Below are 15209 nucleotides of genomic sequence, written 5' to 3'. Positions count from 1 at the left end.
CAACTTAAGTGTTATCCAGTCTCGTTTTAAAGAGGACATCCTGTTTGTATTAAAAAGATTCCGTGTAAACTAATAATCAAATCCGTCCATATTTTAGATCTTTTATGGATCAATTTGATACAAATAATGAGAGGTCATATATCTGACTGCATCGATAGAATCTCGAATGAAAACAGTAAGGTGTTGGGTTGGATTCTGTCATTGGCATTGCATTGGAAAGTGATAAGAAACTATATCTTATGAGATTTAAGCTACAACGAATCTTTGGAAAACTCTAAATGACTGATTCACCAAGTTTTGCAAGAACATGGGTCACTGAGACAATACAGATTAAAGGAAGAGCAGCAAACACAGTTTCATAACAGTGATATTCAAGAGAATCAACACAAAAGGCACATCAGGAATGATGAACGTAAGCAGGTAGCACCAAATCTCTCATTTCAGGAGAGTCTTGACAATCGATTTGACATTCAGCTTTTTGAGGTCTGTGTAGGATTGCCCGCACCCAACAAACATGACCGGGGCTCCAGATATGTAAACCATGGACAGCGCAGCTCCAACCTACATCATGTATCGATTCAGTTATTCACCCTTTCAACTATAATCTAAGCAATGAAAGAAGTAGAGGCACAAAACATTTTAATATCCAAAATCATTTGAAGTTTAGCGTTTGCTTACCTTATCATCAATGGTATCAAACTTGGTGAGCAATATTCCATCTATCAATCTGGGGTTTGGCGAAGGTGAGAGATCACCCAGTTTCTGCAGGAACAGGGAAGGTGGCTTTAGTAACCAACCGTTGAGAAAACAATGATACAGAAAACAGCAAAAATTGGGATAGGTAATACTTACAGAAAATAAAAATAAAATGAACATGAATATGGAACTCAAACCTGATTAAACTTTGAAAGCTGATCGACAGCATCATTCCCAACCAGTGCCTCTCCAACAAACAAGACAAGATCTGGCTTGTTAATGTAGATAAGCTTTGACAATGCCCTCATTAATGGTTCATTATCCTGATAAGGGGCAATAGAAGATAACTTTAGGAAAAAGACGGCAGCAGAATTAATAACAAAAGCAGTTGAGAAGACTCGATACATATATTTGCTTAACCATGGTAGTAAGAACCAGATAACACAGTACCTGCATTCGACCAGCTGTATCAACAAGAACCACATCAGAACCATTGAGTTTGGCCTCCTGGATTGCTTCCTTTGCAACAACAGCAGGATCTTTCTCATATCCCTTCTCAAAAATAGGGATCTGATACAGTAAATTCGATAAAAGTTAATTATTTCGACTGAGACAGTAATATAGTTAATTTTATCATCTGAAAATAAATCCACCCAAGTGAATGTGAATGCCACAATGTCATACCTGGAGTCTACGTGCATGAGTACGCAACTGCTCAACAGCCCCTGATCGGAATGTATCACATGCAGCCATCATAACACTGACCTGATGCTGCTGGAGCCAATAGGCAACCTGGGAAGAAAAATTTGTCAATAAAACCATTTGGGTGAAAAGGCACTCACTAATGTCAAGAAAAGGATTCAGCTCAACCTTGGCCAAATTAGTAGATTTCCCGACTCCATTGACACCAACAAAAACAACAACATAAGGCTTGCCCTGCTCCTTGGCAGCATGCACATCCCTCAGTATATCAATAGAGCGCCTAGGAGTTAAAATACGAACAAGAGCTTCTTCCATTGCTCCCTGTAGTAATGTTTATATCCCTGATGTAAGTCTTCCAACTTATAAAAATTAGGAGAACCAAGCTCATAGATCAAAATTGGAAGAATGAAAAGGACCAAGTTGACAGACCTGAACTGTAGAAGATATTCTTGTAAAAGAACCCAACTTTTTACCCTCAAGACTAGCTGCCACTGATTCACAAAGCTTCTCAGCTATCTCCTCAGCCTAAGAATGGACCAGCACATAAAACAAATTAGATGGCTTATGAGATTTGAAATTATTGTACTAATACTGATAATAACTGTACCATTAATAGAAAATATTGAAAATTACTCATAAACAAACTTGAGCATAAAGACGGGGAAAATGCTATGTAGAAGTCTAGAAGAACATACCACATTCTTGGTCATGAGCCTATCCTTGAGAGCTTTCAAAGCTGGTTCCAGATCTGACCTCTCCAAGTTTGCCTTGCCTGCAATACTAAATACAAACAAGAAAAAGATGCATAAAAATGATGTAACAACCTAATAGTTCCACATCATATTCATGAGGAAAGAGAAGGAAAAGTTCGAAATATTAAAACACATCTCAACAGGAAGTGTTCTGAGTTCTCACCTGATCAAATATTGATTTTGCACATAACAAGTATCACAATTTAAAAAAAGATCCGCTCATTCAATTAAGACACACGACGGAATACAAAGGCATACTATCTCTTAGAATATAAACAACATCACATTCTTTAAAATTTTGGCAGCATAGTACAAACAATAGTAAAATAATAAAGTAAACAGATTTACCTCTGAAACATAGATGAAAACCAACCCTTCTTTTTTGAATCAGGCTTGCTTTGCTTTCCAACTTCCTCTTCCTCTTCAGCCTCACTTTCACTACTGTAATCCTCATCCCTATCCATCATACTTTCACCATGATCTGCTGCCACAACCTCAATATTGTTATCTGCATCTTCACCCACAGTATCTGTAAAATCCAATTTTGACTCACGCGACTCTTTAGGTGAATCATCCCAAACTCTATTTTTCTTGGTTATCTTCTTTTTTGGCTCAGCCATGGAGCCCTTCCTATCAAGGGAAGCTGTTTTTTCAGTCTTCTTTCCAACCTTAGATCTAGATTTAAGCTTATTTACATCAAAAGCCCGGAGATTGGAACTAGTATTCTCTTTTCCGTTAGCAGTACCAACTACATTAGATTCTTTGCTAGCAACATGATTACCATTGGAGATTCCATTCTCCAATTTACGGCCTTTCACAGCATTGCCATCCCCACCATCACTAGCCAAACCACCTTCATTACTCTTCTTGTCCCCTCCAAGTCCAGCCTTCTGCACCTGCCCTTGCTTCCTACTATTACTCACAGGCTTACCCACCTGCTTGGACTTCTTCAACTCCTCAGCACGAGCCTCAGCCTCCTTCCTAAGTTGTCGGAAAGTTTCATCAAAATCATCATACACCGTCCTTTTCGGATCATAAATCTCTGCGAAGCTCTGCTTCACCATCGCAAGCAGATCATCCACATACAAGAGATGGAGGATCTTCTGGTAAACAGCAACAAACACGAGGCCAAGCTCATTATGGAAGGTCCATTTGAGCGTGTAAGCTGCCCCGGGAGCCGTATAATCATACGATGCTGCACCAGATCGTTCCTCCAAAAGACAGGACCGGATCAAAGTGTCGATCGGCGATCCTTTAAGAGCATTTCCAAGCTCTTTACAGGTCCAGAGGATTAATCCTCCTCTAGTAAATATCAGTAACTGTTCTAACATCTTCAATCAACTCCAAAAACCTTCTGCAATCAAAATAAATCAAAATTTCAACACGGATTTGCGTCAAAGTATAGAATCATATCCATCTCAACATCATCATGCCTATCACAAACGCACATCAATCAAATAACACAGCTCTCAACTACATAAAAATTCAAGCAACAATAATAAGATTCAGAATTTCCAATAAATTAGCAAAAGATCAAATCCAAAAAGGTATAAAGGTTCAAGAAATTTGTAAAATAAAAATAAAAAATCAACTAGATTCCAAATACCCAGAGATTCAATCAAATCCTTATAACAAAACCATCGCATATGAAATCATCGATCTATGAATCAGAAGAAGAAAAAATCAGGGAAAATCGTTAAAGAAAACACAGACCTGTGTCCGATTGGAGCTCTGGGGAATTTAGTGGATTTTAGAAATCAAAAACAATAAAATAAAAAATAAAAATTGATTTGGGAGAGAATGAAGAGAATTAAATTGGGGATTTTGTGAAGGGACGGTTTTTATATATATATATTTATGGGGTTCTTGGAGAAGGGTAATTTTGGAAATTTGGTGTTTCCGAGTCTTCAATTTTGACTTGTTTCTTGGATTTTGAATTCGGACACGGCTGTTGGACGGTAAAACGAGTAAACGGCTAACGGAAAGGATCAATTTTGGAATGCAGCATTTGTAATAGGTGTTTCCGAGAATGTCTATCCTGTCTCGAATTACTATCTATTTGTGGTCCGGGATAATTTTATAGGTTCATGGTTGTTCGTGTTGATGTTAATTGATCGTCTAACTTGTGTACTTAATTTTTTTCTTTTTACATAATGTGTTCTACATGTAGAAATTACTACGCGTCTTTATTCTTGAAGAATACAAAAAATTCACAAATAAGGTGTATATGGTCAAAAAATTTATAGTTTCTAATTTAGGATTGTGACTCATACATAAAGCCATATTTGATGGATTTATTTCCTCAAAAGAAAAATTCATGATCCCAAAAGATAATGCAAGGGCAGTATCATCATGAGGTTCTCATATGAGACATATGAAACAAAATGAGCACCATGGGATTCACTCATTATGGAATTACTATTGTATATGGTGCATGCTTTGCTGGCAATCAGGCTAGACATTACAGCATTGCCCACTCAACTGAGCGCACTGCTAATATTGTTCTTCCATTCGGATATATAAAGATCATTGCATCAATTTAAACAAAAACAAAACAGAGAAAAAAGAGAGAGAGAAGGCCAGATTAAGGCCCATTAGAACTAGTAGACTTTACACTTTTGCAATTGTGTAGTCAATCGTGTTTACTGTCCGAGCCCAATTATGTCTCCCTTTGGGTCACCCTATAGAAAAGTAGACCCAAATTGATAATGAATAGGGTCTACAAAATTTTGTCTCCCCCGATACAATGTATCATCAGCGTTCAAGGTTTACCACCAAGTGGTGCCCCCCCCCCCCCCCGTCTGTCGGTGTTAAAATGGTCGTGCAACGGTCATCTAGTTGGTCGGCGTTGGTAATTGTGCCGATAATGTCTCTCTGCGGAGTGCGGATTTACTACCGGCTATGGTTGTGACTTGTGACGAGACCAATAAGAGAGGAGTGGCCTAGTCGAGTTCTTGATGAGTGTCACTAGCTAGGCTAGGGCAAGGTCTGATGGCTTCGCTTTCGTTAAAAGGAGTAATGTACGTTGGGTTGCTAGGATGACATTTAATTACACTGTGTGTTATTCGTGTTATTCAATGCCAACAACTCCAGTTTGACTACACATGGGATATGTAGTGTTTTCTATATATCTAGTTAATATATACTAGCTAGGGCATTTCAATTTGGTGTCTCTCATTTTCTTTAATACCGAGCTACTAAAGTCAAATAGATCTACTTAGAAGCCTGTGCTACAATATTTAAAAGGGGTCTCATGCAATGCAAGATCGAGTAACCTACATGCATGTTTGCCCGACTTCTCTCACATCGATCCAAGTCATTCTTTTAGCTAGATAGATATGCATAGTTGATTGAACATGAACAACAAGAAGTGGGGATTCAAATTTGCTCACCACTTTTATTTTGTGGTGATATCACCACCCTATTAAAACTTGTCACGTCATATATAATTAATTGAATACTTAAATTATATTTTTTTTAATAAAACATTATGATTAACTATAATTATGTTTTTTTTTTTTTTGAAAGAAATTATGTTTTATAACACATGACAGTTTTATATATTGAGTGGTGGTACCACCATCAAAATATTGGTGGTGAGCAAATTTAAATCCAAGAAGTGACCGGGTGTTCGTAGCTAGCTTCATATACAATAACCATCAAGTAATATTACGTATAGATGGGTCAAAGCCGGTGCCCGTGCCGGTGCCGTAGCCATCGGGACGTGATCAATCAATATTAATAATTATATGCCAAGCTAGCTAGGTAGCATATTCTATTTGTGATTATCCCATTACTGAATCTTCTATAATCATGGAAATATTTGTCTCCGCTCACTCGGGTCAAGTAACTTGATTTTTCTTTAAATAATTAGAGAAACTGATCAATTGTTAGACCGAATGATTCGAACATGTGAACTACTTTGACCTGATCGGCCATACTAAATTAATTTCTAGCAGCGGGAACTGTTTGCCAGGCCAGTCCATGCATGCATCCATGTGAGATTTTAATTGATATGCAAATATATAAACAATAGCATGCTGTATGCATCACTTTGATTTTGAAAGAAGCTGCTGGTATTGAAACAGTGAGTAGTGGCTGGAAGCCATTAATTCAAGCAACCTATATGGTATGCATCGCAGATAGCACATCTCGGAAACCATGGCTAGCGATCTTCATCATGAATGCATGCATCTGAGTCCTGAGAGCTTAGAGTTAATTTATAGATCGAAGAAGCAACTATATATATAGAGATGCATGGGGTAGGTCTGACTCTGCCGACCCCATAACTCAATCAATCGTCTGACCGACCGATTATGGTGATCGACTAGTAACCTTACCACTATTACCTTCACAATAGGCTGAAGACCCCTCTAGTCAGTGCAAATCAAGTTCTCAAGCATTAGGGTCAGCAACTGTACGTCGGTAACGCTAACCTAGCTATATGAATATCATTTCGGTATAAATTCATCAACACCATATATAATCGTAATGTTTTATTTGTTCGGTTGTTCATGTTTAAATTTTAATTCATGAAACACTTTATCTTAACATTTTGGCATCATTCATTGCTTGACCCCTCAACACCAATTAGCTTTCTTTGTTAACACCATTATTGTACATATATATATATATATATATATATATCATCAATACATGGTTCACAGCATTTCTTCTATCAATTAAAGGGGGTCGAAGTCTGATTTCCTATCAATCATGCGCACACATGCACACGATTACAAATTTACAACATGAAAAGGTTCAAGACTTGGACCAGATTTTGCATGGCCAATGCCGTATGCCTGTCTTGATTGACGCTTCGAGAAATGCTACCAAAAGGAGTATCATGTCTGTTATGGCAGGCCTAGCTGCCAAAGCAAATTTATGTGAATCCATCTTAACCTAAAAGCCAAAAGGAACAACAATTCAACAAACACATTATCAGATATTATTTTTACTTACCAAAAAAAAAAAAGCCAAAAGGAACGAACTAGCTAGGACCAGTAACAAGGGGTTGATCAAGTACAATGAAAAAGATAAGACTACATTTCCGGCCTTGAAATTTTCCCTGTATCGATTGAATGGTCAGACTCCGTTCTAGCATTCAAATTCTACAACAATTCAACAAACACATTATCAGATATTATTTTTGTTGCAAATGAATATGATCTAGGGTCCTTGACCAAATACTCAAATTTAAATCAACATGAACTCACTTACTTTAGTAAGAGATTAATATACCCATTTACCTAATTTAAAAGTAAAAAGACTGTTTTAGACAAAAATTCAATTAAAAAATTCCAACCGTGTCACTCTCTCTTCCCTATTTTGGACGCCGACGACGTCGCGTCCTCTCTTTCTACCACTGATCTCCAGCGCTCGACCCAGGCCTCCGACGACTCAGACCACGACCTCAAATGGCCGGATCTCTACTTGCGTCTCCTCCCAATTGCCAAGTAGAACAAAGATCTCAGCTTGACCCACCAGAGCTCAAACCCAGTTGGAAAATTGAGTCTTGTGATCTTGATCATCGATTGAGGTGAGAACTGCCAAGTTGCCAAGGATGAGGGACCGGGTTGGGAAGTACGACCTGCGCAAGACTCTTAGGGAGGGTACCAATGTCAAGTTCGCCAAGAACACCGAAACCGAGCAGTGCGTCACCATCAAAATCTTTGATTGTAAGCAAATCCTTGATGCTTTGCTTTATATATAATTACGTATGTACATGATGAAGCCTCATCGTTATTATGAATGAAGGATTATTGATTGAGCTGGTGATTCATGGAAACCGAGCTCTTTGAGTTTGGTATTGGATGGAAGATTAATTTGAGTTTGTCAGGGAAAATGGCTTTTTTAATCAAGGGGAAATTACTGGTCCCCCCTTTAACTTTTTAGGATTCGACAGTTCAGTCCCTGCTATTCCAATTTTAACAGATAACTCCCCACACATTCAAATTTCACACAATTTGGTCTAAAATGACCATTTTACCCCTCACTTCTTCTTTTTTATATATCTAATACACACACACACACACATATATACATATACATACATACATACATATATATATATATACACACACACACACACACACATTGTAATAACCTAGTTTTTTTTAATCAAACAATTTGGTGGCAAACACCGGTTCCGTGATTTAAGGTTAGTGGACAATTGCATAATTTGAAGGCCGGTGCTTTAACATGATTATGCATGAGTGGAAGAACGAATCAATTAAGCTAAGAAACGAATTCTCTCTCTCTCACGTCCGAAACCACCCAAAACAGAGCAAAACTTCTCCAAACTCTCTCTCACTCCACCGGCCACCAATCAAGACCAGAACACTTCCTATAGCTTCGCCTCGACCTTGCGCAGCTGCAGGTGGCAGCCTTGAACCACGACACGGCCACCAGCGGCGGCGGGAAGCTCCGCCCGGTTTGAGCTCGTTTTGGTTCCAAGCTTGATATCTCAAGCTACCGGCCAACAATCCTCACCAAACTTCACCCACGAGCTCGCCTCAACGTCCTGAAGCTCCCAGAAGTGGCCTTGCACGGCGGCGCTACTCGTGGTGGCGGCTGGAAGCCAGACCCGATCAAATCGAAAAACCGAAGCTTCGATCGGTATATCTCGAGCTGTAGTGCATCGTTTTGATTGATTCTTTTTCCAGTGGGTTCCCCTTGATGTTGTTAACAACTCTCTAGAAGGCATCGAGGCCTGAAATTGAAGTTTTTACGTCGATCGGAGCCCTCGCCGGATTCTGCAAAATTCTGCAAATTTTCCGACCACCGAAGCTTTCGATCGGTATATCTCGAGCTACAGACCATATTTTTCTGTGATTCTTGAACCAATGCGTTCGTCTTGAGTTTCTTAACAACTCTCTAGAAGGAATCGAAGCCTGAAATTGAAGTTTTGACGTCGAAATCAAGCCTTGCCGGATTCTGCAAATTTCGCCGGATTCTGGAAATTTTCCGGCCACCTCGACTGTTCTAGGTAATTTCCGACCACTTCCTTTCGTTTTCAGACTTCATGCTAGTTATGAAAGTGGATCAACTCGTCATGTTGAACAAGTTTGTAGTTGACGACTTTTGCATCGGAGGTGGTTGACCGCCGCGTTGACCGCCGTTGACCGCCCACTGACCGCCGCTTGTGGCGGCGTATTCGACCATATTTTGAGTTTTTATTATCTAGGTGATGATCTACGCATCCTTACGAGCGTTTTGATATATAACATGGTCATGTTAGAAAAAGTTGATAAATAGTGGATTTACGTTTTTACGTTACTATTTACGGTTTTTTACGTTTTATCTTCGGTTTACGATCTGTGAAGATCAGACCATCGGTTTTACTTCAAATTTTAGTATGTTGATCGTATGACTGTCCCGATGACTTTGTGAGGTCACGGGCGAAGATCCGACCGTTGGATCTTCGTATAATTGAGAAATAGTTATTCGGAAGGCGATTCGTGAGAATCCGACCGTCGGATTTTCATATAATTTTGTGGAGATGTTAGTAAGGGCGATTCAGGAAGATCTGACCGTTGGATCTTCGTGATAATTTTGGAGGATGATCCTAAGGGCGATCCGTGAGGATCCGACCGTTGGATCATCATTAAATTCAGATCCGACCGTTGGATCATCGTTTAATTTGAATCCGACCGTTGGATCATCATTATATTCAGATCTGACCGTTGGATCGTCGTTTAATTACATTTATGAGTTGTTGGCTAAGTTAAGATCATTATTGGATTAGGTTATCGACGGATTGATTTGGTGGACGATTCGGATTGATGTATTTGGCTTTTTAGAAGACGCAGCTGGATTAGAGGTGAGTAAACCTCACGTGGTTCATATTACGAACCGAATAAATTTAATTACCTTATTTTGTCGTAATTGCGTGAAAATATTTATGGAATAAATATTTGTTTTAAAATCATATGGACTTGATCAACTACGGTCCATGGGTAAGTAAAATGATTTTTACTATACAAATGAATTTCTCAGTTTTATTGCATGTGAACTATAGTTGGTATTAGTGATTATCCCTGAGCGGATAATTACGTATATATATATTTACGTGATTATATGTGAATGGTGTGACATTGAAGAGTGTGGAATTGGGATGATTAAATTATTATGAATTGACATGTGACTTACCATATTTTTATGTGATGAACATGATTGATGAGTTCTTGTTAATATTCAAGATTTACATTGGAGGATGTATAGAGTTGGAGAAAGTAGGATTCTGAGGACGAGGTGTCCGAAGTTCGACGGTTAAGGATAACCGGAGTGTTTGTGTACTGAGGACGGGGATGTCCAAGGTGCGACGGTTTATTATTAACCGAAGTTGTGTACTGAGGACGGGGATGTCCAAGGTGCGACGGTTTATTATTAACCGAAGTTGTGTGCTGAGGACGGGGATGTCCAAAGCGCGACGGTTTATTATTAACCGAAGTATATGGTGCTGAGGACGGGGATGTCCAAAGCGCGACGGTTATAGTGTTAACCGAAGTATTTTTGCCGTTGCTTGACCCTAGGCCAAGGTGTCAGAGGTAACGAGGCAGTTAGAGCTCTAACGTGTTATGGGATGGGACCAAAGTGGTGATAGTGTTGTGAGATAGGACCAAAGTGGTGATATTGAATTGGTTTGACGTTTGCGTCGTGGATGTTGAGATTGTTGGTTGTGTTGTCGAGTTATAAGAATTGTAATTTAAAATCAACAGTTCTTTCTTGTTTACTCATACGAGCTTTAAAGATTTCTTTAAAGCTTACCGGGTTTTGTGTTGTTGCCAATTCCCGGTGCACTATTAAATTCAAATGGTGTAGCGGGAAATCCTACAGGTCAGGAAGATCAAGGCGGAGATCGTGCGGGTTAGAGTTTTTGTTTCAGTTTACAGCTTTGTAAATTGTGAGATGTATTATTAAGAGGTGTGAAGTGTGGTTGTTGTGAGAAAAAAAATTCAGGACGTTTATTCTATTAAGTTGTATAATTCATGTTTCGGATTTTAATTGTATTTAAAATTCGGGGCGTGACAGTTTGGTATCAGAGCGTAAGGTACATATTTGGTGACGTGTCAATACCTTCCGAGTGATGGCCCGTCTGCAGCGGATCCCCATCGTGCGCTCTTCGGTATTGGCTAAGTCATTGGGTATGTGTGAGTGTTGGAAGTTGTTTAGGCCGCTAAGTCGTTTTAGGAACGTTAACACCTTCCCTGTAGTATTGACTTGGTTAATATGGACTTGTATTTGACTTATACTGTGTTTTAAGTGTTATACGTGTATTAGCCAAGCATACTATATTTCTTAGGTGTTGAATATTCGAAGGAGTAGTACTTAGAACTACAGAGTTGTCTTGTAGGTTCGTATTTGAATAAGTTCAGTTACCGCGAGTTATAATCTTTAAGGGATGGAAACCTTCGGATTTAACTCTATTGAGTTAGGGTGATTGTTTTATGGAAGTGAGGTTCTTTTGGATGTTGAGGTGTTTGGTTGAAGGCATGATGTTGGCCTATGCACGTACCTAGTGTGGATACGAGTATGAATTGATGGAATTTTTGCCTTATTAGGTTGGATATACAGATGTTTTTGATTTGATTCTTGACTCATGTGGAGTGGTGGGTAGTATTGCGGTTTGGGAATGAATTATTGTGGTTAATTCTTCCATGTGTTTGTAAGTTGATGAGCAGGGTTTAAGTTGTGAGAAAGGAGTTTGATCTCGTGTTTGAGTGATTGAGACGAACGACTATATATTTGAGGTTGTTTTGTGTTTTAAGTTTATGTAGACGGGACACTTAAAGTTTTGAAATAGAGTTTGATTTTTAGTTGATAGATAATGGGGAGAATTAGAATCAACTCTTTGTTAATGATCTTGGACGAGAGTGTGTTTCTATGGTTATGGATTTTAGGTGAAATGGTTAAATACAATTTTGGGTATTGATGATAGTGACATGATTGGGTATCCATAGTGGTTCAAGTGAATTACTATGCGGTATGGAGTTGATTCGATGTATGAATCGTGAAATCTTAGGGTTGAATTATGGTAAGTTTGATGGAGCATGTTTTAGAGGGAATGGTTGAGATTTTATATGACTAGCACGAGTAACTCTAAGGATGTGAGTTTTCCTAGTTAACTCAGGAAGTGTTTAGCTTTATTAATCCCTAATTCTAGCGACGAAATTATTGTGTTTGGTTTGACTCAGAGGATACTAGCTTGACCTCTGTGCAACTTAATTGATTGTTTGTGATAAATCATTATGATTGATGTGTGCAGCAGAGTTGTCAATGGTTTTGAAAATAGTATTGGGTGACCAAGGTTGATCCTTGGTGTTGTTGTTGGTTTAACAAAAAGAAGAAACGACATACATGCACACCATCTTATTGATTTAATATTACAAAAAGGAAATTGGAACTACGCTATACTAAGCCTAATTGGTAGCTCCGGATGGGTTGAGGCTGAGCTCAAGAGAAACGTTAGAGCCACTGTTGTAACCGCCTGAGCCACCAGAATAGTAACCAAATGCGCTACCTTCCTCAGAAGTAGTCTTCGGGTTACCAAAGACGTCCTCGCCGTGCACGGGGAACAGAGGAAGAGTTTCAACCTCCTGGTGATCTCCTCCTCGTTGTTGCAGGGATGTTTGTCCTCCTGTTGTGCCAAAAGAGTTGTACTGGTATTAGTGTTGAAGTGTGAGGAAGAATATGAAACAAAATTTAAATCAAGAAATCCTTCATTACCAGTAGAATAGGTGGAACCAAAGTTGAGATCAATGGATCTACCATCATCAGTAGAACTAGTGGACCCAAAATTGATGTCAATGGATCCACCAGCTGGCCCAAAATTGATGTCGATGGATCCACCAGCACCAGTAGAACCAGTGGACCCAAAATTGAGATCAATGGATCCACCAGTACCAGGAGAACTAGTTCCCATGGGCACTTGAGCAGCCTGATTGCACCTCTTCATCTGCTTCTCTCGAGCCCTGACATTCTGGAACCAAAAATAAATGTTCTTGCCCTCAACCTGTCCATACTGTTGCAGCTGGAGACAGATCTCGTGAATCTGCTCTGTAGTTGGGGTCTTAACTCCCTTGTCGTAGTAAAGATCCCTGAGGATCCTTATTTGATCTGGAGTAGGAACCCACCTGGCACGGCTTCGCCAGAAATCTGTGTTGGCACTACTCCCGGCTGCTTGGTTGTTTCCTCCATCCTCGATTTGTTGCTGGGTTTGTAGCTCCATTAGTTGCAGAGTTCGTGGTTCCATGGTGATGAGTTGAGAGGAAGTGTAAATTGAAGAACGAAGTTGTTGAGTGTTTGTGGGAGATTGACCTTAGAAGGATTAAGGTCGATGAAGGGGTATTGGAGATCTGAAAGTTCAGAGGAAAGAAGAGATCGAATCTTCAAATGGAAGAAAAGATCTGAGAGAGAAGGATTGAAGATTTGAGAGTGAAAAAAACCTGGGGATTTGAGAAGAGAAAGGCTGAAGAGTTGAGAGAGAAAGGCTTGAGCTCGGAAGAAAATTTCTTTTCCTTTGGAGTGAACAGTCGCGTCTCCAGAATGCACCTATTTATAGAACAAGGTGAGCAGATCTCCACCGTTGGATGAACGATCTCAGAATTTGAATCCACGCGTTGGATTAAAGTCGCCCCGAAACCCGGAAAAGCTGTTGGCGCGTGTTGAGCGTGTAAGGGGACCGAGGGAATCTCGAGGCGCTGTGGCAGACAGCTGTAGCCGAAAGCAGATTTGACTGCCGTAAATCACGGAAGGGATAAGCCGTGACACAAGTGGGCCGTACTTGGGCCTGTCTCGGATCAAGGCATCACTGTAGCTGTGGGTGGAGGCCTGATGGGCCGAGTTTCAGAAACAGTTTTGGATGAGTTGGGCCGGATTTCTGAAACAGTTTTGGATGAGTTGGGCCGGATTTCTGTAACAGTTTTGGATACGTTGGGCTGGGTTTCTGCAACAGTCTTGGATGTTTTGGGCCGAATTGTTGAAACAGTTGAAACAGTTGGTTTAAATAAAATGATTGGTATGAATAATAACGTGAGCAGCCGTGCTCGAGTGGTTGAGTGTAAAGTTCGTGTACAAGAGGTCTGAGGTTCGAACCTCGCCTCTCGTTTATTTTTATTATGTTCGTTTATGACATAATAAGTATAAAATTTGTACACATTTTATTAAGCACAACTTGTGCTCCAGTGGTTGGGAGCGAGGCATTGGTTTAAAGGGTCGGGAGTTCGAGACTTGCCTCCTGATATATTTTATTTATGTTCGCTTAGGACATAATAAATATAACGCGTGTGCTTCTATTAATGAAAGCAGCTCTTGCTTCAGTGGTTGGGAGAGAAGCATTGGTTTAGGGGGTCTGGAGTTCGAACCTTACCTCCTACAAATATTTTTGGATCCCGTATATGCTTGATATACGGACGCATATACGGTTTGTACGGTATGCATACGTATATATGGTCTGTACGGTATGCATACGTATATACAGTTGTACGGTATACATACATATATACGGTCTGTACGGTATGCATACGTATATACGGTATGTACAATTTCATACCGTAGTCGAGCTGAAAGTTGGTGGGCCGATTGGTAGGCCCAAATAGTAAGCCCAATTGTTCGGCCGAATGGTAGGCCCAAATGTTAAACCCAACTTGTTTCGGGCCGGTTCGAAATGTGAATGGTTCGGTTTCTTCGGCCCAATTGGCCAGCCCTAATGCTTAGCCCAAGGATTGAGCAAGCCCAAGTCATCATCACTGGGTGACATGTTTTATTGGCGTGCTTTTGAGAATGATTTGTTTTGAGTGATGCTAATTGAGAAGCGAAACGCTTTGTGGGAGTGTTTACTGTGCTTGTATGCCAGTACAGGATGACGATCTGTGTGAAAACAGCTATATGTGCAATGCCACGTGGTGATTTGAGTGTGGGTTGCTTGAGGCAATTGTTGTGTTGTAATTTTGAGAAATGATGCGGTGAAGGAATGTCATGTTGATGACTTAAGTGGGGATGAGGATTTCATTTGTGAATTCTCGTTGTGTGAGTTTACGTTTGTGATGAAAGGATTTA

General features: G+C 39.8%; 1 protein-coding gene and 1 long non-coding RNA gene across 3 annotated transcripts in view; one reads left to right on the top strand and one right to left on the bottom strand.

The window, feature by feature from the left end:
- Positions 1 to 212: 212 nt before the first annotated feature.
- LOC133708683 (uncharacterized) lies at positions 213 to 4021 on the bottom strand. Of its 2 annotated transcripts, none has more exons than XM_062134169.1 (10): positions 3864 to 4021; positions 2499 to 3504; positions 2094 to 2178; positions 1828 to 1923; positions 1567 to 1719; positions 1381 to 1488; positions 1147 to 1266; positions 894 to 1019; positions 679 to 762; positions 213 to 561 (listed from the first exon to the last, which is right to left on the bottom strand). In XM_062134169.1, the coding sequence occupies exons 2-10, from the start codon at positions 3479 to 3481 to the stop codon at positions 436 to 438; spliced, it is 1881 nt and encodes a 626-aa protein (XP_061990153.1). In that variant the 5' UTR covers positions 3482 to 3504; positions 3864 to 4021; the 3' UTR covers positions 213 to 435. The 2 variants fall into 2 exon arrangements, with proteins under 2 accessions (XP_061990153.1, XP_061990161.1); XM_062134177.1 differs by having other exon boundaries at positions 2499 to 3501; positions 3864 to 3996.
- Positions 4022 to 8398: 4377 nt separating this feature from the next.
- The window catches only part of LOC133708677 (uncharacterized), a 9893-nt gene continuing 3082 nt past the window's right edge, over positions 8399 to 15209 (top strand). Inside the window, exons 1-2 of the long non-coding RNA XR_009845984.1 lie at positions 8399 to 9138; positions 9898 to 9972. This is a non-coding gene — a long non-coding RNA (uncharacterized LOC133708677). The remainder of the gene's footprint in view (positions 9139 to 9897; positions 9973 to 15209) is intronic.

Source organism: Rosa rugosa, chromosome 1 (genome assembly GCF_958449725.1).
Source record: "Rosa rugosa chromosome 1, drRosRugo1.1, whole genome shotgun sequence".
NCBI classification, from domain to species: Eukaryota; Viridiplantae; Streptophyta; class Magnoliopsida; order Rosales; family Rosaceae; genus Rosa; species Rosa rugosa.
Note: the sequence above shows the minus strand (reverse complement) of the source record. Positions and strands in the feature narration are given on the sequence as shown.